A 26,484-nucleotide genomic window follows, 5' to 3' on the forward strand; every position below is an offset into this window, starting at 1 on the left:
CAGTTTTCGGTTAATTCGGTTTAACATACATTACCGAATTAACCAGAAATATAGTTTGGTAAGTATTCGTTTAGTTCGGTTTTGAAAATCCTACCAATTTTTTATTACTGATAGATATCGGTTTAAGTATGTTAAACTTTCATATTAATTCGGCTGGTTATTGAAAATTTAGTTAGTATAGTTCTGGTTTTGGTATAGTTATAGTTCTTTTAAGAAAAAAACCAAAGTAACCGATTGTCGAACCAAACAGAAATGAGATCGAAGTTTTTTTAAGAAACCTACAATATTGAACCAAACTTCTGGACGACCAAACCAAAATTTTGGTCTGGTTTTGGAAGTTCTGTTTGGTTCAAAATCTCAGGCCTACCAAAAACTAACATGCGCATGCATGGTATAATATCTGGTGCTGATAGAAAAAGCTATTTGCAGGTATGATACTTTTGAGATCTATACATATGGGAAACCTACATGCGCATGCATGGTATAATACATTTATAGAGTGGATTTAACCTCAAGCTGAATATTTTTAAAGAGTTCTAGAGTAATTTAATATATATATATATATATATATATATATATATACATGTATTATTTCTATGACTATTATAAACAGAATGTTCATGTCTTCTACAATTCTGATAAGTTATAAAAATTCTTGTTATTAAACGTGAAATAATTGTTAAATCAAGCACAATCATTTACCAAACACAAACCATGGAGGAATGGGAGCACATTTTTTGGTTTAGTTCTTGAACTAGACTGAGTTGTATTTTTTATTTTACTCATTAAACACTAATACTTCTCATATATATATATATATATATATATATATATATATATATATATATATTATATATATGTGTGTGCCTGTATTGAATGTTAGAATCATAATCAAGCCAGAGATATGAGATTCATTCAGGTAAACTTATTGAAAACTTAACCAGCCACAAAGACCCTACAACTATATCACAAGCTTAGTAACTAGAATCAGTATCTACTTACTCTTCTAGATCTTACCATTTAGTTAAATGACTGGATGTTCAGATAGGATGTGGGCAAGCAAGAGAAAAAGCTGCAAAGATCTTTGAGACATTAAGACACGATTCATTTATTTTCTTGATGAGTTTGGGAGAAAGTTGATCTTGGTAAGTAGTCTAAATCAGTTACTTTCCATACAAGAAATTGAGTGTTTATATGGTTTATTTGTAACACAAGTTATTAATTTTTTTTTATATATGTTGAACGCTGGAGTCCCGCCGCCTAATGCATATAATCGATCCAAGGTTGTATTCACAACATGTACCGAAGAAGTTTGTAAGGAGATAAGAGAAAAGACAAAGATGAAAGTGTATAAATTGGTGTGGGAGAGAGCTTAGAATATGTTTGAGAGGACACTTTGAAGAGCCAGCTACCCGGAGGTTGCAGTCAGGTGCGATGTTCGTCCTCTTCAGTAACTCTCTCCTCATTTCTCATGTCTAAATTTCTTAATTTATCGAACTTTTATATTATTAATTATTAAATAAACCAAGAATTGAAAATCTTTACAGAATTAGAATCATAATGACGGGGATAGGTACAAGATTTTGTACATCATGTAATTCAGGTCAAACTTATTATTCAATATACTAATTATGCAATTTAATTAAGATGTCAAGTTTTTTTTTTTTTTTTAAAATAAAAATATATTATTAAATAACCCAAATGGTACATCGGAAACAACCAAACCGTTCCGGTACACCGGAGAAACAGTGGCACTAGGTTACAGCAAGAAGATGGCAACATATCACAACAAAAGATCAAGCAAGAGAGAGAAAATGGAGGCGAGGGGAAGAAGACGACTGAGGAGACTAGTCTCCACTCCGATGAACACCGGCGGCACGCACCTCCGGTCATCCGTGACTTCACTGAGGTGGGTGTCCAAGCCACCTGTAGATCCCTCACGGTACACCGTCAGGCGAGCCACCTCGGAGGCGTCCTGCGGCCAACAACGCCGGAATCCCGAAGGAAGAGCCGACTCCCCCAAACCCTAACCGCCTTAACCTGCTGTATGACTTCGCCTTCTCACAGTCCGAGCAGCCACGTGCTTCTCCACGAATCTTCCGGTCAAGAGATAGTCCGTGCCGGAGAGGAGCCGCATCGAAGGGAACCGCCATCCCCGCAAATAACTCCGCCGTCAATCGAACTTTCTCACAACACCCGTACAAACCCTAACAGTCCCGATGCCTAGCTTGCAGAATCCAGATCTGTCACTCCGTCGTCCTCAAAAGAGAGAGCACAGCCTTCAATCTGACGAGCCACCAGGACTGTCGAGGTTCTCCTAGGGATCCGCCGCATCAGGGATCCATCCGAACGAGAGAGAGGGAGAAACACCACCGGTGACACCGAGCCGTCGGATGTTCCGTCTTTAAGCTCAGAATCCGTAGAAGGGGAGGGTGGGAGGCGGCGTCACGGTCCGACGAAGCCGGAGACCGGAGCTCCTCCACCCAAAATGCGATTTGATTTTTCTAGATCTAGAGAGAAAGCGCGTGAATAGCACTGCCTCTCAAAGGCCCGTTCAGCCTTACAGGTTACGTCTTCTTAAGATGTCAAGTTTACTATTATTATTATTATTATTATTATTATTATTATTATTATTATTTATTATTATTATTATTATTATTATTATCGATTATTCAATGTTAATTTGAGACCTTCCCTTTCGGGACTAAGGTGTGACAACAATGTTGTGATCTCTGTCTTTGTCTTCCTCTTGGTTGTTTTATTTGTCCTTGTCGTCATCTTCGCTACCACTTTTAAGGGAGATGAGGTTCATAGCATCCATTTCAGCAACAACTTTAGAATCAAAAGAAAGGAGTAAAGGAGCACCAATGGGATCATCATTAGATTCAAGAGATGTGATATCAACTGACTATTCCATTGGAATATCATCAGCGGCTGTTTGACATGATAAAAACAATAAATATTAATATTTGGAAAACCAAAACTGGAAGCAAACTCGCGACACTAGAAACTCTATTGCCCTTTTGGGGAGGCAGATCAACGTCCAACGGCTGATGAGGAGGATTATTGTTGGATATTATCATTGTTGCATGGGCGCCACCTGAACTTTCCACCATCTCCTGAGTCGCATCATTCGGGATTGGAATCGGATGGATAATCTTGAAAAATAAGTAACACAAAGACAACAAACATTTAGTTTTATCATATATTAATAAATATCACGTGCAGAGATCAATATTAAACTTATTAAACACATTGTATACCTGTGAAGAAGAGTTAGTGAACATATTTGGAGATTGCAACGATGGAGAGAGAGTATTGAATCCTGGAGATGCTACTCTAATAGGAGAATGAACAAGATTCGGGGTCCTTAAAGAATTAGAAAATGGCCTGAGGCATTCCATATCGAGCGGTGGAATATCTCTTCCTATCCTTGCAGACACTCTTTCAAAGATACCACCAGATCGTCGTTCAGACTGAGGATCAGTTCTTAAGTTGGTTTGAGACGAGGTCTCGCTGATCAGGTTTATACCATTGTCGTTTTGATTATAATCACTCATTTTTGTTGGGGAGAAAACCCTGAAATATTAACAAAAGCCGCATAAAAAAACAAGATCGTTGAAAGCATAATAACTATTTGGAATTCAAGTAATGTTATGTAAAGGTGATATAATTTCGGAGATCTTAAATAAAATAATGAATAATTTATTTATAGATGTAAAGGAAAAACCGTTTTCTTCAAACGAAACTAGGTAATGTGTGTGCTGAATAGAAGGGAGGTGACGCCTTCTTATAGTAACACTCAGCCATTTCGTTTTGGTAAAAGTTTTACCTGGTCAAACTTTTGTAAATGGTAACGATTTCATGTGGTCAAACTTTGGTCATCCAAGTGTCAGCAATTTTTAAAGAGGTTTTAATTAACATTTACTTCTTTTTTAGTTTTTATGAAAGGTCGATACTTCGGTCCTGTTTCATTAAAAAATTACCAAAAACTAAGCATGCAGGTTTGGTTAATTCAGACTATTCAGTTCCTGCCGTTCATTTTTCGGTTAATTTGGTTTAAAATACATTACTGAATTAACCAGAAATATAGTTTGGTTCGGTTTTGAAAATCCTACCAATTTTTTTTATTACTGATAGATATCGGTTTAATTTTGTTAAACTTTCATATTAGGTCGGCTGGGTATTGAATATTTAGTTAGTATAGTTCTAGTTTTGGTATAGTTATAATTCTTTTAAGAAGAAAACCAAAGTAACCGATTGTCGAACAAAACATAAATGAAATCGAAGGTTCTTAGGAAACCTACAATATTGAACCAAACTTCTGGACGACCAAACCAAAATTTTGGTCTGGTTTAGGAAGTTCGGTTTGGTTCAAAATATCAGGCCTACCAAAAACTAACATGCACATGCATGGTATAATATCTGGTGCTGATAAAAGAGCTATTTGCTGGTATGATATTTTTGAGATCTATACATATGGGAAACCTACATGCGCATGCATGGTATAATACATTTACAGAGTGGATTTAACCTCTAGCTGAATATTTTTTAAAGACTTCTAGAGTAATTTAATATATTTTTGTTTATATATATGTATTATTTCTATGACTATTATACACAGCAAGTTCATGTCTTCTACAATTCTGATAAGTTATAGAAATTCATGTTATTAAACGTGAAATAATTGTTAAATCAAGCACAATCATTTACCCAACACAAACCATGGAGGAATGGAATCACATTTTTTGGTTTAGTTCCTGAACTGGACCGAGTTGTATTTTTTATCTTACTCATTAAACACTAATATTTATCCTAAATATATATGTGTGTGCCTGTAGTGAATGTTAGAATCATAATCAAGCCAGAAATATGATATTCATTCAGATAAACTTATTGACAAGTTAACCAGCCACAAAAACTCTACAACTATATCACAAGCTTAACAACTAGAATCAGCGTCTACTTACTCTTCTAGATCTTACCATTTAGTGAAATGACTGGGTGTTCAGATAGGATGTGGGCAAGCAAGGGAGAAATCTGCAAAGATCTTTGAGACATTAAAACACGATTCATTTTTTTTCTTGATGATGTTTGGGAGAAAGTTGATCTTGCACTATAGGAAATGTGGTTATTAATAGCGGCCGCTAAACACTATTAGTTTCTTATCATAGTGTTTCCTTAAACGCTCTCACAGCACCCGTTATAATAGGTCCGACACTTTCTATAGTGGATCTGTCGTATGCTATAGTTAAGTAATCAACGATAGTGTCGTTATCTATGCAATTGTTAAATCTTATAATAACACTAGGGTCGGCCCGCCCTACGGGCGGGATATAATATACTTGTAATTTAAATTATTATTTTTTATATAATTTTGTAATTTGTGTTTTAGGCTCACATTTGCAAAAGGTGCGTATAAGATATACTATTTTATTAATTTAAGTTGTTGGTTAGTTTGTTTGTTAGTAATTTTTGTTTTGATTTTTTCTTTTATGACATTACTCTAATTGTGTTGTTATGTCATTCTCAGTTGAATAAATAAATTGTATTTAACAACTAATATATATGACCTTTTTGAGGTTCTCGCCAGCCGTAAGGCTTTTACATAATTTCCCAAAAACAAAATCTCAATTTTGGTGAGAAACTGACAATCAAAAAATTATCCATCCAGCTGGGTTGCATATATGTTAGACAAAATCAGTCTTATTTCTTAAGTTTATTGTTCGGTGATACTTGGTTTTGGTAAAATAAGCTCTATTGTTTGTTGGGAACAAATATAAGCATTTCTGTACCATTTCTTGCTTGATTTTAACTCATAAACATAGGATTTCATATTATGGGGGAAAGAAATACATAATGGTTTCTATGTTCCATTCAAGATCAGTTACCAAAATGTCTTTGTTGTCAAGATTTGGATGACCCATTAGTAGAAATTGGTACTATTTCTATTTTCATTACCGAAATACTAAAATTTTTACATGGCTTGCAGAGATTTTAAATCTATTTACTAGATCATGACCCGCGCGACCGCGCGGATTTTATTTTTTATTTTTAATACATAACATATAATCTATAATAGTTAATACAATTTGGAGTTTGTCCTTTTCACATAATGTGGCTTTATATAATTTCGAGTTTTCTCATTGTTTAAGAAAAATGTTAAAACTGTTTTTTTTCTATTAATAGTTTTTCATTGGTGTATTAGAGATATAACTTTACGGTGAAAACACTAATATAATATCAAACAATACTATTTGGTTTTGACATTGTGCTTTTTGGAAGTTTTTTCTGAATGTTTTGTGAATGTCCAATGATGAATAGGAAGGCAAGTACTTGTACACACATTTTAGTGGGAGGAAATGAATATTTTCTAACCTATTAAGTTAGATATAATAAATACAAAATATATTGACACCGAGATTTTAGGTATAGTAGAATAAACTTGGAGAAGAGGGTTTTCCATATTCATATTTTTTCAAATCTGGCAATTTGATTGTCAATATTTGATTGTAACCGAGATTTTAAGTATAGTAGACTCAACTTGGTGAAGAGGTTTTCCAATAATCAATTTTTTTTTAAAAGTATAAATTGATGTTTTTGAAATAAGAACATCAATTATTATGTATATTCTATTTAGTGTATATTCAAAGCAAACCTCGATTATTTGAGCATAAATTCTGATATCTTTAGTATTGAGTTTCAAAAGTTATGTATCAAGCTACTTAAATTTAAGGGAATTTAAAGATTCATCAGTATTTGATGCCAAATAATTGTTTTTTAATCCGATATTGTAGGTTGAGAGTTATTTGGTTAATTGAATCAACTGGTTTAGTTGTATAATGACTGGCTAAAGATTCGTGTAATATTTGTAATTTTTTGTTAACCTACTCGTGTAATAATATTATATTTTTAATAACATGTGTAATATTTATTTTTATTTCTATCTATTATTATTTTTATTTTTAAGAACTCAGACTCGTGTAATATTTATATTGGAGATATTTATTGTATTCATTTGACTAAAAGAGAAGGATAGTTATAATTGTACTATGACTATAATATAAATATGATAATGTGAATATAATCTAACGAAAAGAATAGATATTTTTGTTTAATAGATGTATATAATGTAAGATATAGATCTTATAGTGGAGTTAAATGATAGATGGTTGATATTTAACTCTTTAAGGAAATATTTTAATGAAAGATTAGACTAAAAATAATAATGTTATGTCCAACTTAAAAATCCACCTAGAAGAAGTTATAATGTTTCTGTTTTAATAAGATAGATATAGCGTAAACTATGTATTTATTTTGCGCATTTCTGTATATTTTTATTAGTTAAATATTATTGTATAGAAATTTTCATTTTTAGTCATTTTAGTTTTTAAATTTTTATTATATAAGTTAGGAAGATATTTACAACCAAATAAATTGAAATATAATCTCTTATATAATTTTCAACAACCTGACGTAGAATTTACGTTTTGACACATGAACACTTACCATTAATTGGCATCGTTAATTTTCTGTTATTTACTTAATTTATTTTGTTTTACATAAAATTTGATTTTTATAATAAATATGAGCAGGTATAGATTATCGGCTGTAAAATACATTTATGAGATAATAGTCTTTATTTAGAAATATATGGTTATATAGTATGAATGAATTATATATGTTGATAGTTCATCGTAAAGTATTCATATATCATTAAACATTATAACATATTTTCCTGTATTTTCTCATATATATATTTTCTCTTTAAAGATTAGATCTCGCTGATGGTATATAAATTTGGTAGTATGACACTACATATTACCTTAGGAAATAAAATACAATATGTACATATTGTAAATTTTGGCGTTTAGTTGAGAAATTAAAATGGGTCTTCATTTTTATTTTAGAAATATAAATTGGTGATATACTCAAATCTTGTAATAGTTTACTAATTTTTTTTACAATACGTGTTCATATATTTGTAGACTAATGCGATTACCATTATTTTGTGTTTTTCTTTTCAATGCGGAGAAAAATGATTTACTTCACAAAGAATGTTAAACATTATTCACTTTATTTTTTCTGTAATGAATATAATTTTTTGCTATATTAGCTGATTTGTTATTTTCATGTTAGCTAGTAGATTTGTTATCTCTGAAGTTTTATATGCATTAACACTGTTTTTTTACCAAACCTAGTAATAGTCCATTTTGAACTTATAAAAAGAATTATCTTATTTTCTTTTATCTGGGTTGGTTTTTGTATCAGAAATATTGTTTTTATTTGTCAGATACAAAAATTACACCTAAATCTCCTATTAATAAAAATATAGAATTTAACGACATATTAAATCGTCTGGTCAGGCAAACGGATTTATCTTTTTCGTAACGTCTCATCCCACAACACATACAAAAAAATGCCTAAGACCAATTTTCCCTTTAGGAAAGCACAACTGTAAACAATATATAGATTGAACTTATAATTCTTAATTTCTTAATCTATAAACATAAATTAGAATAATTGAATGTCAGTTTTTTCTTTTGAACACATGAGTATCACTTTTTCTATTAACCCGTTTTGCTTGAAACCAAGGAAGCCCCCATTTTTCTGGTAGTTGTCCATAAGAGAATTTGATGACTTCGTCTGCAGATGTATAAATATAAGTTTTCTAGTAAAAGAAAGCACATCAGTCACTATGGTCGCAGTAGCTTAACCAGCCAAAACACCAGGCCTGCCAATTGTACACACCCAAAAAGACATTACATCTTAGTGACATTTTTTGGATAAAATGCAAAATAACCCAAAAAGTGGAACTAACCTTTTTGCTCCCGACAGGGAGTTGATGGACATTGTTTTTTTCCTTGTCCACTCGATTCAGTCTTTTCTTGTTCCCACAACAATACCTCGTGTATCACCACCATGTCCAAGAATTCAAACGTGTTTGTGAGTGGCAGGAAGAAGATGATAACCAAGATGAGAACTGAGTAAAAATCTTAGCAGCAGCCAGCTACACCATTCCTAGGAGACAGTGATTTTCTGCATAGCAAAAAAAAAACATGAGATATATATACTATAGTATTCAAGAAATAAGAAAAGTAGCTACTAGTGGTAAATACATATGTTACGATATCAAATCTTTACCTTGTAACATAGCATAGACTTCATGATTACTCTCCATGTTGTTTCTTGTCTGTTCATTAGTGAGACCTTGTCCTGCATCACATGACGTCCTCATCTACTATCACTTGAGAGAACGCATCACATGTAAATCAGGTAAGTTAATTGGCTTCTTCAATAAAGCGACGATTCTCTTCCAAGCTCGGCTAAGTAGCGAACCTTCATTGATTTCAGGCAGTAAATGGATTCGTGAGTTCAAAATCAGAGAATAACAGAAAAACTGGTTATAAAAGGAGAGAAGGCCTTACCGATGCCATTCCGATGCTAAGATCTCCAAGGCTATGTTCTCTTTCAGATATTGCCTCAATCAACTACACGTCAGCTGAGTAACCCGACTTGGAGGAGCAGCGTCCGGACTTCTAATCAGAAAGGAGAATCAATGAGTTAGCCATTTCAAGGGAAAGTAGATAAGCTTTGGTGTTTTGAAGGATTGAAATGATGATGTCCAACGAAAAGATACTAACCTTTATATAGGTGTAGATACACCGACTTGCAAGGGGTAAACCCGCATTCAATGTCAGATTGTGCTTCACGTCGGTCTTTGGAGTTAAGAAAACGATAAAGGCGAGATAGATCTTTAACTCTGAGCGTTTCAATAAATTAGAAGAGAACACAGAGCGACGCAAGAGAAGATAAAGAAACAGATTTGTCATATCCATGTGAGTCAGCGAAATACCTCGACACTCCATCGTTTTCGTTTCAGAGCACATAGAAAAAGCTTTGGCGTCGTATACGGAAGAAGAAACGAGACCCTAGAAACATTGTCTGGCTCATGAAAATGATATGGGCCTTTCAATATTGGGCTCCAGTCTATAACAAAACGCAGCAACCAACAATCTAATACGCATGTCCCATTAATGAAACGCAGCACTTTGGCAACGTGGACAGGTGTTGCGTCCAGGATGCTTGACTTGATGATGTGGATGAACAGGAGAGAAAGAACATTTATATCTATCTATTATTACTATAAAAGAGAGTTGGTTCTCTCATGACACGTCAGCTGCCACATCAGAAATTCGAGCTTCGAGCGCGTGACACGTGTCCAGATACGCAAAACGCTTCGTTTCACTTAATCTATAATGTCGTGGGCTTTGTTAGCGTGCTTTGTGTATGGGCCATGAAAATTAAATATGCGGCCCGATAGAGTAGATGTCTCATCTAACCCTAATCGGCTGCAGACAAGAAACGAAGGTCGTCTCTCACCATCCTCGACGGCGACTCCATGCCGTTTGCTCTTCTACTCACAATCTCAAACGTTCCGAGTAAAGGCTTCGTTATTAATTCCATTGATTCACTCCCCCCACTATGTGTTATGGTTATTAGAAGCTATGGTGCTAGAAACTTGGTATTTCTCCGTCGCTATTCAGGGAGCTGCAGAGCGATTCTGACGAAACCCAAGGAGATGGTCAATGGTATGGTTTCTTATTTTTTCTTAAAACAATCAATTGAATGATTGCTCTGTTTCGTTTGGTTAAGTAATTGAATGATTGCTCTTTTTCAACTCTGGAGTTTTATGGTTTATGATAAGAATGATGATGATTGTGCAGGTCTTGGTGAAGATAAACAGTGATGATCGATCTGAGGCAAGAGTCAAAAAAAGCCGATATCTTTGGAGAATATGTTTGAGGTAGTGGCTAATGATCTACAGAGTCTGAACGGCAATCTTCTCTCGGTTAGTACTTAGTACCTCGGTATCATTTTTACTTCTACATCGTGTCTTAAAACGAGAGCTTTAGTGTTAAATGTAAATGCCTTTTCTATTTTTATAGATTGTTGGTGCAGAAAACCCGGTTTTCTGATATCTGCGGCTGAGAAAATATTCAACGCTGGTGGTAAGAAAACGAGAGCTTTAGTATTTATGTGTATGGTCTGAAGCAGTTATAACTAACTTCACAAGTGACCAGGCAAGTAGCTTATGAAACCACAAAGCTAGAATATCTTTTTTCTTACCAAAGATGGTTTGGTGCAGGTTAACTACTTCCCTTCAAGGTATAACCCGGTTCGCCATGCAGAGAAGTATCCAACTCCACCTGCAGTCTGCTATGGAAAACGTGAGAGGGTTAGTAATCAACTGAAACTTTTATTCAACTCTGTAATCAAGAAAACATATGATCTAAAAGTTCAAAATATGTTCGCAGTTTATTATTGAGAAGGAGAACAACTTCAAAGAGCCTAGAGATATATATTGTTCCTTCACACCAGAGAGGTACACATCGTTTTTAATATTTTCTTTTTGGTGATACTCAATACATTTATATGTTTACTGTTTTATGATTGGTTTCTACTTCAGGCAAGAATGTTTCATCGGTCGATGGATTGATGCTCTATCAGACCCTCCCATCACACATAAAATCCGCAGCATCTGTATATCTTACTGGTCCCAGGTATATAATATGAAAATTTCTTTTTACTGTCATTCTATATTTCCTTGAGCCTTAAACAGTTAAACAAATTTGCGAAGATTTTTAAACATTTTTGAATTATAACATTTTTGACACTGATTGGCTAACGATGTGTGAACCAGGCTGATAAGTCACTGGGACATAAGCTGGCAAGCCGTCTGAACGTGAGACCAAGCATTTAAAACGAGTGAACCAGATGCTCGATTGGTCGTTGTGTGGTTCCAACAGACAAGAGAAGAAAGATGTGAAGAGATCAGATGTGCCATGATAATATTATTGTTTTAAGACCAGATGGGAAGAGATAGATGTGGATCTTGTGTGTTAACATCTAAACTATTAAAGGGGAAGTACATTTTGTACTTAGCCCTGACTTTTCCACAAAAATTACCAACCTATGCCACTCTTCAAAACACTGTAGTTTTATATATTGATGTCCCATTAATTTTGTAAACCAAAAACGTTTAATACACCAAACCCTTCCATTAATTTCGCAAGCCAAAATAAATACCCCATCGCGAGATCTTAACAAAATATTCCCAGTACTTGGAAACAAAATAACTATCAAAGATTTTTTCCTATTTCTACGATGTCAATATAATGAAAACAGATATTTATTAATTAAAACAATCAGCATATTCTTTCATTTAAACTTGCAAAACTCATATTCCTTAAATGTACTGTATATATTCGATTTTTAATTATTGTATAATTAAAACGGAACCTGCATATTCTGTTTTGATTTTGCGTGACCATCAAAACTACCAAAAGATTGCGATTTATCCTGTTAAACCTAATCACATTACCAAGTATATATATAGCTCACCTTTCATGCTTGAAAAACATATCGACGGAACCCACAAAAAAACATGTCTACGGTTACAACTTTTGTCCCTCTCACCAAACTAAAGCCTTACAAAGACAACTGGGGCGTTCGAATGAAGTGCTTGCATTCATGGAAGCAAAAGACACCTTATGGAGGGGGTTCCTTTGAGATGATTTTCACTGATGAATGGGTAACGTTTAGTTTATAGTTTTTTCTAATAATTATAGTTCTTTGCTTTACTTCATTCCAACATGAACGTTTTTATAGGGTAACAAGATCCAGGCTACTTGCAAACGTACCCTCATGTACCGAGTTTAACGTGACTTGCTGAGAGGGGAATGGGGAGTTATTGAACTCGGCAAAATATAAAAAAGTAAATTAGAAGACAGGTCTTCAATACTCAATTAAATTTCATTCAAGAAACTCAGAATCTTTATGCCAAAATCTGAAAGCTAACCAAATATCTATCTTCTACAGTTAGTAGAGTGAAGAAATGAAACAAAAAAATAAAGGAGACTATTTACCATTTCTTACCGATCAGAGTAATGCAAGACTTTTTCCCTGTTCTTCAAACTGGAGCCGTCTCTGTGTATCCCATCGAAACCTATTGCTAATCCAGAGCTTAGTTGGTCTCTGCAAAATATAAAAAAATGTAAATTATTATACAGGTCTTCAATACTCGAGTAAATTTCATTCAACAAACTCAGAATCTTTATGCCAAAATCTGAAAGCTAATCAAATCTCTATCTTCTACAGATACTAGAGTGAAGAAATTAACTTTATCTTTTTGTTTTGTTGAAAGCAGGCGATTCTAATATGCCCATCACAATTTTAGCCGACCACTCTGTCCATTATGTATGCAATGTCCATTTTTGTTCTTCTATTTTGAAAATTCCTATATCTGCAAGTAAACACAATATAACATAAGACCCATACGACGATTAAGATGAGACCCTTATCTTGAATTGTGAATCTTCAATTCTGATTACAATATCAAAAAAACCTTGAGATTTATATAGAAGAAAAATTAAACAATAAGATTTACCTTTCTCTAATGAAACACTTGTGTAAGAAAGAAAGCTTCCTTGAAACCGTGAATCTACAGATCGAAGATAACTATCAATATATCATAATCAAAACATAACAGCGAGATCATTAAAAACAATTCAAGATTGACCAAAATCCAAACCTTTCTTTGCTAGCAGAATCGATGTTTTGTTAGAAAAAACTGATCAGAAGAGGGTGTGAATCTAGAAGAAACGATAGCTAAGGAGAAAAGGAAAAAAATTAGACGATCTACTTTTTCCTAGAGAGATGAAAAGTCAATTCTTTTTTTACTTGGAAACATAAAAAAAAAAACAGTTTGTTCCCTGAAAAAAATTATAACAGAACCCTAAAGAATCTTCGATGAAACATTGTTCGTATGAGCCAAAATCAATATTGTTATTAAAGCCCAAATTGTATCACGATATTGGGCTTCCAAAATCACAATTTATTTTCATTTGGTTCTTTGTTTTTTTACTTAAGGAAATAAACTGAAGATTATTAAATTATGTAAAAAAATTATTATACTAACTAACATAGATTTTGTCATTGTAAAATTAGTAAATATATTGCATAATATTATTTACTATTTAATAAACATTTTTTTGAGAGTATAGACTATGAAAAATATATGATACACTACATTGCACATATCATAAAACTTTAAGATAATATAAACACCATTCAAACTGAAAAGAGAAATTTTTTTGTACATATTATAATATGGAACTCATTTTATATTCAAACACTTTAGATAATATTTACACCATACAAACTGAAAAAAGAAAATGTTTTATACATATTATAATATGGAACTCATCTTATGTAAAATTATATAACACATGAATGAAAAATTAAAAAGAAAAATAAAGAAAAATATGTCACCCGCGCGGGCGCGCGGGTCAGAGGCTAGTTATTGTTTTAAGACCAAAACAAAAAAAAACTTCGGTTGTGTTGTGACCTTGGTCTTATCTATTTTTTTCTTCAGTAGGCACGACACCGAGTAACATATGCTACTGCTAGGGATTTTTGCCATCATATTTTTAATAGTTTAAAAAAAGAAAATAATGCTGCCATTTACTTTTGTTGACTCAAAAATAATTTCACTTATGCTACCGAGTTCCATACTGTCTTGAGTATCTGACATAGATAATCATCAATTGGTTAACATAAAACAATTTCTAATGTACTTTACTATATGTTAAAAGAAAACATATTATGTTTATAGAAGAAAAAATAAAATAGTTAGTTTAGAAGATAAATACAATTGGGTTAAAAGCATATATATATGTCTATATGTTATTATATATAAAAATATAGAAATGTCTTGAAGATGTCGAAAGCAACTCTTATTTTTCTCATAAACGCATCTTACCGCTGATAACTCATACCAGCTTATATTTTATTATGAAAATCAAATTTTACATAAAGCAAAATACATCAAGTAAATAACAAAAAAAAAAAATTATGATGCTAATTGGTGGTAAAATAATAAGTGTTGATGTGTCAAAACGTAGATTCTATGTCATGTAGTTGAAATCTTATAAGAAATTATATTCCCATTTATTTGGTTGTAAATAATTTTCTTATCTATATAAATAAAATAAGAAAACTAAAAAGACTGAAATGAATATTTCTTTACAACAATCTTTGGCAAATAAAAAATATACAGATACGGGCATAATATATACATAGTTTACGCTATAAATAAGATTAAAATCTCTGCCAACCATGTAAAAGTTTTAGTACCTCGGTAATGGAAATCAAATATTATGTTTTTCAGGTTAAGAAAGTATGTCAGTTGTTTTTTAAAAAAATAATAATCCTTTCTGTTTGTTGAACAAAGAATATTTAGTTTTGTTCGAAAGCAACTTCCATCTACCGAATGGAACATAGAAACCATTATGAATCTCTTCCGCCTAGAATCTGAAATCATATGCGTAAGAGTTAAGCTCAAACAAGAAACGGTTCAGAGATGTTCATATTTGTTCCTAACAAACAATAAAAGCTTATTTTACCAAAACTAAGTGTCACCCAACAATAAACTTAAGAAAAGAGACAAATGAACACTAGGAACAACATTCCAATCCGGAACACCATTCCAACTCAATTGGATGGCTAATGTTTGGATTGCCAATTTCTCACCAAAGTTGAGATTTCCTTTTTGAAAAATTATGCAAAGGCCTTACGCTGACGAGAATTCCAAAAAGAGTCATATACATTAGTTGTTAGATACTAATTATTCAAAGCATAACAACTCACATGATGATGCCATAGAAACAAAAATAAAAACAAAAATTACTTACAAACAAACTAACCAACAACTTAAATTAATAAAATACTATATATCAATACTGACCAAAAATTCATTACGCAACATTTTTATATTGAAAAAGAATTTTTATCGAACTAATATGATCTTTATTATGCCACCAAGAAAGTGTCATTTCAATAATTTGAAAAACATGGAAAAGTTTTTGGAGTTGGTTTTACGTTGAATAACAAGTGTCTGCACTCATCAACCACTACTCAATTCTTACGCTTTCCGGTTTTAATGTTTTATTATTTTGGTTACCTTTGCTTTACTACCTTCTTCAGATTCAATATAACATTATAATTTTAATAAGACATGCAACTTCGAATAATCACCTTTTCCACTCTAATAGCATGTTGAAAGACTATGATTTCAACACAAAAAGTAATTACTCTTATAGCATACACAAAAAAACTACCACATAAAGACCATTTGAAACCCTCACAGCATATCAATGTCAAGTCTCTTTAATATAGAAACAACTATTGTTTTTTTGGACAAAAAACTATTATAAACAAACAAAATATATTTTTCAGATATGATTCCTCCTCACCTTAAATTTACTGACATACAAAAATCATTATCATATATTGCAAATGCAAATCTAAAACAATAACCACAAAATCGTACAAAAAACAATAATCTAAATCATAAATAAAATATATCTCGCCCATTGGGCGGGCCAACCCTAGTATATATAAATATATATATATATGTTATAATTGTTATTAATACTCATTAATCTGAAGTTATCTATAGCAATATGTTATACAAAGATGGGAAAATTGCCAAATATGACTCAAAACTTGATTTCAAATGCAAAAGTATATCCAAACTTGAATCAAATGCAAAAGTAATTTAAAAAACTATTGAAATTACAACCAGCCCCTTGTGACCAACAAAAAATAAACAGATTTTGTTTTACGTTTTTAACCCCAGTAAGTCGTCTGGTATAGTTGATCTTAAAAATAATTTATAAATTTTTAAAAAAATATTTTGATGAGTGAAAAATTGAAATCTTGTAATTAAGATATGTTAAAAGTGATATAAATTAAAATATAACAAAAGTGAATTGTTTTCAACATAGATGAGTGAAATTAGTGAGTCATGATATTTTTTGGTTTAGATTTTGTCAAACATATGTTGTAGTATTGTATGTGTTCTTAGGGTTAGATTTTGGAAAGTCTAAATATTTTTTTGAAAATTTTAAAATTTACTAAGTGTGTTTATTTATGTGTATAGTAAACACTTTTGAAGTTTAATTTGATTTTATAACGTGGTTAGTTAGTTAATTTAGTCAATTTAGTTTAGATGTTAAATTTAGGGTCTAGACGATTTACAAGTAAGTCTTCCAGACGACTGGACGACTTATAAGTATGTCTTCTAGACGACTGGACGACTTACAATATTTTCTCCTAAAATTCCTGCCTAAAATTTTTAGAAAATTTTATTTTCCCTCCTGCATATTAATTTTTCAGAAAAAACAAAAAAAAAAGAAATTTTGAAAATTTACATAATAATATATTTACCTTTATTATATCAAAATACAAAACCCTAATTTTATTTATTTTTTTCTCTCTCACGACGCCCTCCCTCCTCATCTAATCTTCTCATGAACGCCTCTCCATCCTCATCTCATCTTCATGAACGCTTTTCTTCTCATCATCTTCTGTAGCTTTCTCTCATGGTTTAACCTTTCTCTCTTGCCAAACCTCTCTCACGCTTCCTCCTCTCTCTTGCTTGCCTTCAGGTCCCCACCGGATTCTCTCTCCCGCGTCTCTCTCTTTCTCGCCGGACCTCTCTCACGGTTACCTCTCTCTCTCTTTGTCCATTCTGTGTGTGTGTGTGTGTGTGTGAATGTTTTGATTCATATTTTTTTTTTGTTCTTGGTGGAAGAGGATGGAGAAGAAGCTTACGGAGGAGGATGTAGACGAACAATGATTTTTTTTTTGCTCACTTCCCATCTCTGTTTTTTTTCTTCTGTTTAATCAAAATATCGTTGTTTTTTTTCTTCTGTGTAGGTGAAGAGAAAGATAGATTTGGTTTATGGTGGAGGAAGTGTCTCTCTCGAAAAGGTGAAGCTTTCTTGTCTCCATTCTGCAACTAATGAACATGGATCTTCCTTAAACAACATCACTGAGTTTTTTGCTGATAAGTGTTGAATTGACAGCTTCAATCTTCCTTACAACAACGTCACTGACTTTTTTTTATGTTGCAGCATGACCAAATTGTTTCTGGAATAGATCGGAGGAGCTCAAAGTCCACTCGCTTATGGCCATGGGGGTTTCATTCACCTCAGCCACTTATCCCTTCCTCCTCCATTGCCGTAAAGCCCTTCAAAGGTTTCCACTTTTCTCTTACTTCTTTCTTAGTGTCTTTTTGATGGTTTAGTAATTATACAAGTAAATAATGGGATCTGCCTTTTTAACAGGACGCTATTGATGAGAGAGAGATACTGATATTACTAAACAGACTAGTCTCTGGTTCTTTAAGCTCTTGTACGGTTCTAAAAGAACTAACAAACAGCAGAGACATGGCGAGTCTAATGGTTGATGCTGCCACAAGATTGTCCCATAAAAGAAACTTACTTGGACAGCCTGAAAGCAGGGTTGAGAGCAGAGCCAAGGCAACTGAGTGTGGTGGGTGCAGTTAGAGTTGCGGTCAGAAGCTCTTTCATTCTGACTTGCTGATAATACTATATAATGTGAAAAATGTTATAAATCATTGTACATGAGCATAAAGCTTTTGTTGAGCTGATTATTAAACATGGTGTGTGGGATGTAGATACAACTTGATGTTGAGAGGTTAAAGAAGTGAAATCAAATGATAATTTAACTTTGTTTATGGTCAAATGCTTTTGCCTGATTGTAATTGTCTGAAGACATTATTTGTTTTGATTCAACACATCAATGAAACAATAAAATTCAGTGGTCTTTTCTTCATCTTTGGATTTCTCATATGCAAAAATATACAAAATGAAACAACTTCTCTCATTAACTTACAACAATTTATCTAAAAAAGATTCTCAAGAAAATTTAGTCAGATTTACAAAAAATGAAAGTCTTCTGCTAGACGACTTTCCAGTAAATTTTTTCACGAAGTCTTCTTCCATATCAAGTGGAGTCCAATAGCCTTATTCTCATCTTAATAACTAGTGTAGAAAACTTAAAAATACAAGTTAGTCAAATTTACAAAATGAAAGTCTTCTCGTATATTTTCTGTAGAAGACTTACCAATAAGTCGTCTGGTTAATCTTCTATGTAGAAGACTTATCAGAAGACTTATTTGTAAGTCTTCTACAATTGCTATAATCTTTGATTAACATGAATGTTGGTAACCTCATAAATATCACCAATTATGTTATAAATTTCATTTAGTAGCCCTAGTATTGATTAATATACAAGAATTAATAAGAAAAAGTTAAAAAAAGTCTTTATAGTTTTAGAGAAAATAAAAGTTTACTGAACATCAAGTCGTCTGGAAGACTTACTAGTAAGTCTTACTTACTAGTAAGTCATCTGAAAGACTTACTAGTAAGTCGTCTGGAGAGGTCATTTTTGCAATTGACTTTTAAATGGGACGACTTACTTGTAAATCGTCCAATTTTGTTTGTTAAAAAAAAAACTCCAAACGACTTACCAGTAAGTCATCCATGATAAACAGGTTATTTTTGCATTTGACCGAATTGTGTCAGATATTTGACTTTTCCTGGACGACTTACTTGTAACTCGCCTCTGAGAAAACAAAAAAAAACTCAATATTTTATTATTTCTAGACGACTCACAAGTAAGTCTTCTCAGGTTAGTTTTGCAATTGGAAAATAAAAACTTAAATATTTAATTTTTCCTAGACGACTTACTTGTAAGTAGTCCAGTCAGACGACTTACTTGAAAGTCGTCTGAGATAAGCAAGGTTTGACCAGAATCTCAGGAAAAAAAATTGGACAACTTAACTTAAGTCGTCTGACTGGACGACTTACTAGTCTTAGGAAAAATTAAATATTTAAGTTTTATTTTTCAATTGCAAAACTAACCTGAGAAGACTTACTTGTAAGTCATCTAGAAATAATAAAATATTGATTTTTCTGTTTTCCCAGAGATGACTTACAAGTAAGTTGTCCAGAAAAAAGTCAAATATCTGACACAATTCGGTCAAATGCAAAACTAACACGTTTATCCTAGACGACTTACTGGTAAGTCGTCTGAAGTATTTTTTTTAACAAACAAAACTGGACGACTTACAAGTAAGTCATCCAGTTTGGCCAGAAGACTTACCCTTAAGTCTTCTACAGCCAGAAGACTTACGGGTAAGTCTTCTACAGCCACAAGACTTACCTGTAAGTCTTCTAGGCGAACAGATTTGGAAAAAAATTCAATTTCATACCTTAAATTAGTGAGATGACTTCTTTAGCACACATAAGTCTTCTCCAACTACATAAAACCTCAAACGAAAGTAACCCACCAAGAATCATAAGCTTGAATGGTTCTATCAACCATAAAAAATTTATAATAAAAAACTTGAGTTTTTTGGATGAATATGGAGACAAAGTGAAAGAGATGTTGTTTTTAGTTCATAACAATTGGGAAAAAGAGAGTGTAAATCGATTTGAGATGCATTAAAAGTTTCAAATTGGTTGTTCATGGTGGTTAGGGTATTGATGGCAATGGTAATCTTGTAAATACTTGAAGATGATGAGGTTGAGAGAGTAAAAATGTCATTTTCAAAAAAAGAAAGAAAAAAAAATTAATGGCATTTTCGTGAATAATGTGAACTTGTGGGGTGAAAAGGACAAAAAAAATCAAAAAATCATAGGTTAGTTTTGTGTTTGACTTTGAGTTTTGAGTCAATTTTGCAAAAAGCCCTACAAAGATAGCAAATATTTCGTGTTATTAAATCATTTTATTTACCCGAATATTTAATATATATATATATAATTATAAATTGATTTTATATTTTTAAAATGGATTACTTATTTCGAATATTTGTAATTTTTAAAGAGAAAATGACCCATGTAGCATCAATCCAAGTTTTTCTTCCTAAACTAGTACTCAGGGTCCAAAGTCACAGAAATAGGTTTCATTAAAGGTATCAATTACCCTTATGCCCCCATGATTAATTAAAAAATTGAAAATCATTTTACGCCCTAGTCTTCTCCTCTCGTCTCCTCTCCCCGTCGCGTCTCCTCTTCCCATCGTCGTCTCCTCTCCTCGTCGTCGTCTCCTCTCCCAGTCGTCGTCTCATCACTGGTCCGGCATCAAGCATTGTCGACCAAGCTTTCATCATGGCTGAGAGAGATAGACAGAGAGAGGGTTGAACTGAGACAGTTTGAATCGTGAGAGGCTAATTAGAGTCAATCTTTGTGCGTAGATCTGATGATTTTGTGATTTTAGGTTTATCACAATCCTGAGACAGAGGTTTGAATAGATATATTGAGATTGATTTTTGGCCACAAGATCAAAAACAATCAATGATCGAAAATTAATCACAATCAAAAAACCATTTTTAATACAGTTGTTTTAGAAATTATAATTTATTGTTTAACTAATTTTATTTATATAAAAACTAAATTATATTCTAATTACTGATTATATTTACTTTGTATTTAAAAATCAGAACTTAAGTTAAGAGTATATGTGATATGATTTAGGGTATATGATTTGTGTTATGATATACATTTAGAGTTTAGGTTTATGGTATTAGATTTAAAAATTGAAACTAAAATGTTTTAAAATAATAGAATGATTATAATTTTAAGATTTCTAGTTAGAGTTCGGATATATAATTAATTTAGGATATGATATATAAATATATATATACATAGACAATAAGATTTCTAATTAGAGGTTATGGTATATGATTATTTTAAAAAATAATAAAAAATTGGAATTTTAATATTTTAGTTATAGTTTAGGGTATATGATTAAAAATTAAAATTAGTTTTCAAGTTTGGAGTTTAGAATAAAGGTTTGGGTAGAGGGTTTGAAAGTTAAAGGTTTGGGGGTATTGATCTAAGATTTGAGGTTAATTTCTAAAAAATATTAAATTTTGGGTTTATATTTAAGATTCTAAGTTAAATTTGAGATTTGATATTAAAATATTAGAGTTTAAATTTTTAGTTAGAGTTTAGGGGTTTTGTTTAAAATTTTTGTTTTAGGGTTTAGACTTTTGGAGGCAAACAAAATGGAGTGAGGAAAAGTGAAACAAGGGTGAGAGGGAAAATCAACTATTTTCCCGCTTTAGTTTTGCATAGCGTTTGCATTTTCGGAAACGCTATCTAAAAGTAAGAGGTATATCAACCATAGCACAATCGAAAAAAAGCTATCATATTCTGCTATTAGTACTCACATTTCCTGTAGTGTTGGTAAGTAGTCTAAATCAGTTACTTTCCATACAAGAAACTGAGTGTTTATATGGTTTATTTGTAACAAAAGTTATTAATTTTTTTATATACGGTGAACGCTGGAGTCCCGCCGCCTATTGCATATAATCGATCCAAGGTTGTATTCACAACATGTACCGAAGAAGTTTGTAAGGAGATAAGAGAAAAGACGAAGATGAAAGTGGATAAATTGGTGTGGGAGAGAGCTTAGAATATGTTTGAGAGGACACTTTGAAGAGCCAGCTAAACGGAGGTTTCTAGGTGCGATGTTCGTCCTTTTCAGTAACTCTCTCCTCATTTTTCAGGTCTAAATTTCTTAATTTATCGAACTTTTAAAATTATTAATTATTATAAACCAAGAATTCAAAATCTTTAAAGAATTAGAATCATAATGACGGGGATAAGTACAAGATTTTGTACATCATGTAATTCAGGTCAAACTTATTATTCAATATACTAATTATGCAATTTAATTAAGATTTTAAGTTTATTATTATTATTAATATTATTATTATTATTATTATTATTATTATTATTATTATTATTATTATTATTATTATTATCGATTATTCAATGTTAATTTGATACCTTCCCTTTCGGGATGTAGGTGTGACAACAATGTTGTGATCTCTGTCTTTGTCTTCCTTTTGGTTGTTTTATTTGTCCTTGTCATCATCTTCGCTACCACTTTTAAGGAATATGAGGTTCATGGCATCTATTTCAGCAACAACTGTAGAATAAAAAGAAAGGAGTAAAGGAGCACCAATGGGATCAACATTAGATTCATGAGATGTGATATCAACTGACTGTTCCGTTGGAATATCATCAGAGCCTGTTTGAAATGTTAAAAACAACAAATATTAATATTTGGAAAACAAAAACTGGAAGCAAACTCGAGACATGCTAGAAACTCTATTACCTTTTTGGGGAGGCAGATCAACGTCCATCAGCTGATGAGGAGGATTGTTGTTGGATATCAGCATTGTTGCATGGGCGCCACCTGAACTTTCCACCATCTCCTGAGTCGCATCATTCGGGATTGGAATCGGAGGGATAATCTTGAAAAATAAGTTACACAAAGACAATAAACATTTAGTTTTATCATATATTAATAAATATCACATGCAGAGATCAATATTAAACTTATTGAACACATTGTATACCTGTGAAGAAGAGTTAGTGAACATATTTGGAGATTGCAACGATGGAGAGAGAGTACCGAATCCTGGAGATGCTACTCTAATAGGAAAATGAACAAGATTTGGGGTCCTGAAAAAATTAGAAAATGGCCTGATGCATTCCATATCGAGCGGTGGAATATCTCTTCCTATCCTTGCAGACACTCTTTCAACGGTACCACCAGATCGTCGTCAGACTGAGGATCAGTTCCTAAGTTGGTTTGAGACGAGGTCTCGCTGATCGGGTTTATACCTTTATCGTTTTGATTATAATCACTCATTTTTGTTGGGGAGAAAAACCTGAAATATTAACAAAAGCCGCATAAAAAACAAGATCGTTGAAAGCATAATAACTATTTGAATTCAAGTAGTGTAATGTAAAGGTGATATAAATTGGGAGATCTTAAATAAAGTAATGAAAATTTTATTTATTAGATGTAAAGGAAAAACTGTTTTCTTCAAACGAAACTAGGTAATGTGTGTGCTGAATAGAAGGGAGGTGACGCCTTCCTATAGTAACACTCAACCATTTCGTTTTGGTAACAGTTTTATGTGGTCAAACTTTCGTAAATGGTAACATTTTCATGTGGTCAAACTTTGGTCATCCAAGTGTCAGTAAATTCTAAAGAGGTTTTAATTAACATTTACTTTTTTTTTTAGTTTTTATGAAAGGTCTATACTTCGGTCCGGTTTTATTAAAAAATTACCAAAAACTAAGCATGCAGGTTTGGTTAATTCAGACTATTCAGTTCGGGTAGTTCAGTTTTTGGTTAGTTCGGTTCAACATTACCGAACTAACCAGAAATAAAGTTTGGTACAGTATTCGGTTAGTTTGGTTTTGAAAATCCTACCAAATTTCTTTATTACAGTTAGATATCGGTTTAATTTTGTTAAACTTTCATATTAATTCGGCTGGTTATTGGAAATTTAGTTAGTATAGTTCTGGTTTTGGTATAGTTATAATTCTTTTAAGAAGAAAACCAAAGTAACAGATTGTTGAACAAAACATAAATGAATTGAAGTTCTTTAGGAAACCTACAATATCAAACCAAACTTCTGGATGACCTAACCAAAATTTTCGGTTTTGGAAGTTCGGTTTGGTTTAAAATCTTAGGCCTACCAAAATCTAACATCCTCATGCATGGTATAATATCTGGTGCTGATAAAAAAAAACAATATGCAGGTATAATATATTGAGATCAATACATATGGGACATGCATAGTATAATACATTTATAGAGTTGATTTAACCTCTCGCTGAATATTGTTTAAAGACTTCTAGTTTAATTTAATATATTTTTTGTTTTTATATATATTATTTTTATGATTATTATAAATAGCAATCATGTTTTCTACAATACTGATAAGTTATATAAATTCATGTTAATAAACATGAAATAATTGTTAAATCAAGCACAATCATTTATCCAACACGAACCATGGAGGAATGGAAGCACTTTTTTGGTTCAGTTCCTGAACTGGACTGAGTTGTATTTTTTATCTTACTCATTTAACACTAATATTTCTCCTATATATGTGTGTGTGTCTGTAGCGAATGTTTGAATCTACTCAAACCAGAGATATTAGATTCATTCAGGTAATTTTATTTACAAGTTAACCAGCCACAAAAACCCTACAACGATATCACAAGCTTAACAACTAGAATCAGCATCTACTTACTCTTATAGATTTGTCCATTTAGTGAGAAGACTGGGTTTTCAGATAGGATGTGAACAAGCAAGAGAGAAAGGTGCAAAGATCTTTCAGATATTAAGACACGATTAATTTATTTTCTTGATGATGTTTGGGAGAATGTTGATCTTCGCAAGTGTTCTAAATCAGTTACTCTTCTGTTGGAATACCATCATTGCCTCTTTGACATGTTAAAAACAACAAATATTAATATTCAGAATATCAAAACTGGAAGCAAACTCGAGACACTAGAAACTCTATTACCTCTTTGGGGAGGCAGATCAACTTCCATCGGCTGATGAGGAGGATTTTTGTTGGATATCGTCATCGTTGCATGGGCGCCACCTGAACTTTCCCCCATCTCCTGAGTCCCGTCATTTGGGATTGAACTTAGAGGGAAAATCTTGAAACATAAGTTACACAAAGACAATAAACTTTTATTTTAAATTTTGATTAAAATCACTCATTTTTGTTGGAGAGAAAACCAAGAAGTTTTAACAAAAAACCGCATCAAAACAAAAAGATCGTTGAAAACAGAATACCTATTTGGAATTCGAGTAATGTAATATAAAGATGATATAATTTGGGAGATTTTAAATACAGTAATGCATAAATTTATTTATAGATGTAAAGGAAAAACCGTTTTCTTCATAGAAAACTAGGTAATGTGTGTGCTGAATATAAGGGAGGTGACGCCTTCTTATAGTAACACTAAACCATTTCGTTTTGGTAACAGTTTTATGTGGCCAAACTTTTGTGAATGGTAACAATTTCATGTGGTCAAACTTTGTTCATCTAAGTGTCAGCAATTTCTAAAGAGGTTTTAATTAACATTTACTTCTTTTTTAGTTTTTATGAATGGTTTATACTTCGGTCTGGTTTTATCAAAACAATACCTAAAACTAAGCATGCGGGTCTGGTTAATCTGGACTATTAAGTTCGGGTAGGTTAGTTCGGTTTAACATACATATTATCGAATTAACCAGAAATAAAGTTTGGTACAATATTCGGTTAATTCGGTTAGTTCGGTTTTGAAAATTCTACCAAATAATTTTTTTACAGTTAGAAATCGGTTTAATTTTGCTAAACTTTCATATAATTTTGGCTGGTTATTGAAATTTTCGTTCTGATTTTTAGTAAAAAAACACAACGTATAAAGGAAATAATATTGGTTTGACTTTAGGGTTTGGAGGTGTTGTTGTGTCGGAAGTTGGTAATGCCTAAAAATAACTTAAACAAAAGTAACGTATTCCTCAAAAATAGCAACATTTAACTACCAGAACCACAATTATGTTTCTCTCTCTCTCTCTCACCTTTATCTAGGGTAGCGTCCCTAAGAAACACACAGAAGATAAACATGAACACAAACCGTCGCAACAAATCCATTTGATACCTTAAATTTCCCCTGATCAAAAGAAAATAAAAACCCATTTGAAACAAGAAGAAAAGCGTGAAATGACATAAAAATGGTC

At 32.3% G+C, this 26,484-nt stretch overlaps 2 protein-coding genes and 2 long non-coding RNA genes across 9 annotated transcripts; 2 read left to right on the plus strand and 2 right to left on the minus strand.

The window, feature by feature from the left end:
* Positions 1 to 2,758: 2,758 nt before the first annotated feature.
* On the minus strand, positions 2,759 to 3,560 carry LOC108820103 (probable WRKY transcription factor 10). The gene is made up of 3 exons (XM_018593084.1): positions 3,264 to 3,560; positions 3,012 to 3,158; positions 2,759 to 2,908 (listed from the first exon to the last, which is right to left on the minus strand). Exons 1-3 carry the CDS (start codon positions 3,558 to 3,560, stop codon positions 2,759 to 2,761), a joined length of 594 nt encoding a protein of 197 aa, XP_018448586.1.
* A 4,848-nt stretch (positions 3,561 to 8,408) lies between these two features.
* LOC108835527 (uncharacterized) lies at positions 8,409 to 9,984 on the minus strand. Of its 4 annotated transcripts, none has more exons than XR_001946980.2 (6): positions 9,857 to 9,984; positions 9,645 to 9,763; positions 9,429 to 9,536; positions 9,145 to 9,339; positions 8,822 to 9,039; positions 8,409 to 8,734 (listed from the first exon to the last, which is right to left on the minus strand). It is a non-coding gene; the product is annotated as an uncharacterized LOC108835527 (long non-coding RNA). The 4 variants fall into 4 exon arrangements; XR_008938137.1 differs by having other exon boundaries at positions 9,429 to 9,539; XR_001946979.2 differs by having other exon boundaries at positions 9,429 to 9,539; positions 9,645 to 9,916.
* A 418-nt stretch (positions 9,985 to 10,402) lies between these two features.
* On the plus strand, positions 10,403 to 11,889 carry LOC130499055 (catalase-2-like). The gene is made up of 6 exons (XM_056992952.1): positions 10,403 to 10,592; positions 10,950 to 11,032; positions 11,114 to 11,239; positions 11,319 to 11,386; positions 11,471 to 11,564; positions 11,705 to 11,889. Exons 1-6 carry the CDS (start codon positions 10,403 to 10,405, stop codon positions 11,762 to 11,764), a joined length of 621 nt encoding a protein of 206 aa, XP_056848932.1. The 3' UTR covers positions 11,765 to 11,889.
* A 5,431-nt stretch (positions 11,890 to 17,320) lies between these two features.
* Positions 17,321 to 18,615, plus strand: LOC108819553 (uncharacterized). Of its 3 annotated transcripts, XR_001944263.2 has the most exons (5): positions 17,321 to 17,570; positions 17,660 to 17,689; positions 17,785 to 17,838; positions 17,982 to 18,105; positions 18,195 to 18,615. It is a non-coding gene; the product is annotated as an uncharacterized LOC108819553 (long non-coding RNA). The 3 variants fall into 3 exon arrangements; XR_001944261.2 differs by having other exon boundaries at positions 17,660 to 17,838; XR_001944262.2 differs by lacking the exon at positions 17,660 to 17,689 and having other exon boundaries at positions 17,322 to 17,570.
* The last annotated feature ends 7,869 nt before the right edge of the window (positions 18,616 to 26,484 follow it).

Source organism: Raphanus sativus, chromosome 8 (genome assembly GCF_000801105.2).
Source record: "Raphanus sativus cultivar WK10039 chromosome 8, ASM80110v3, whole genome shotgun sequence".
NCBI classification, from domain to species: Eukaryota; Viridiplantae; Streptophyta; class Magnoliopsida; order Brassicales; family Brassicaceae; genus Raphanus; species Raphanus sativus.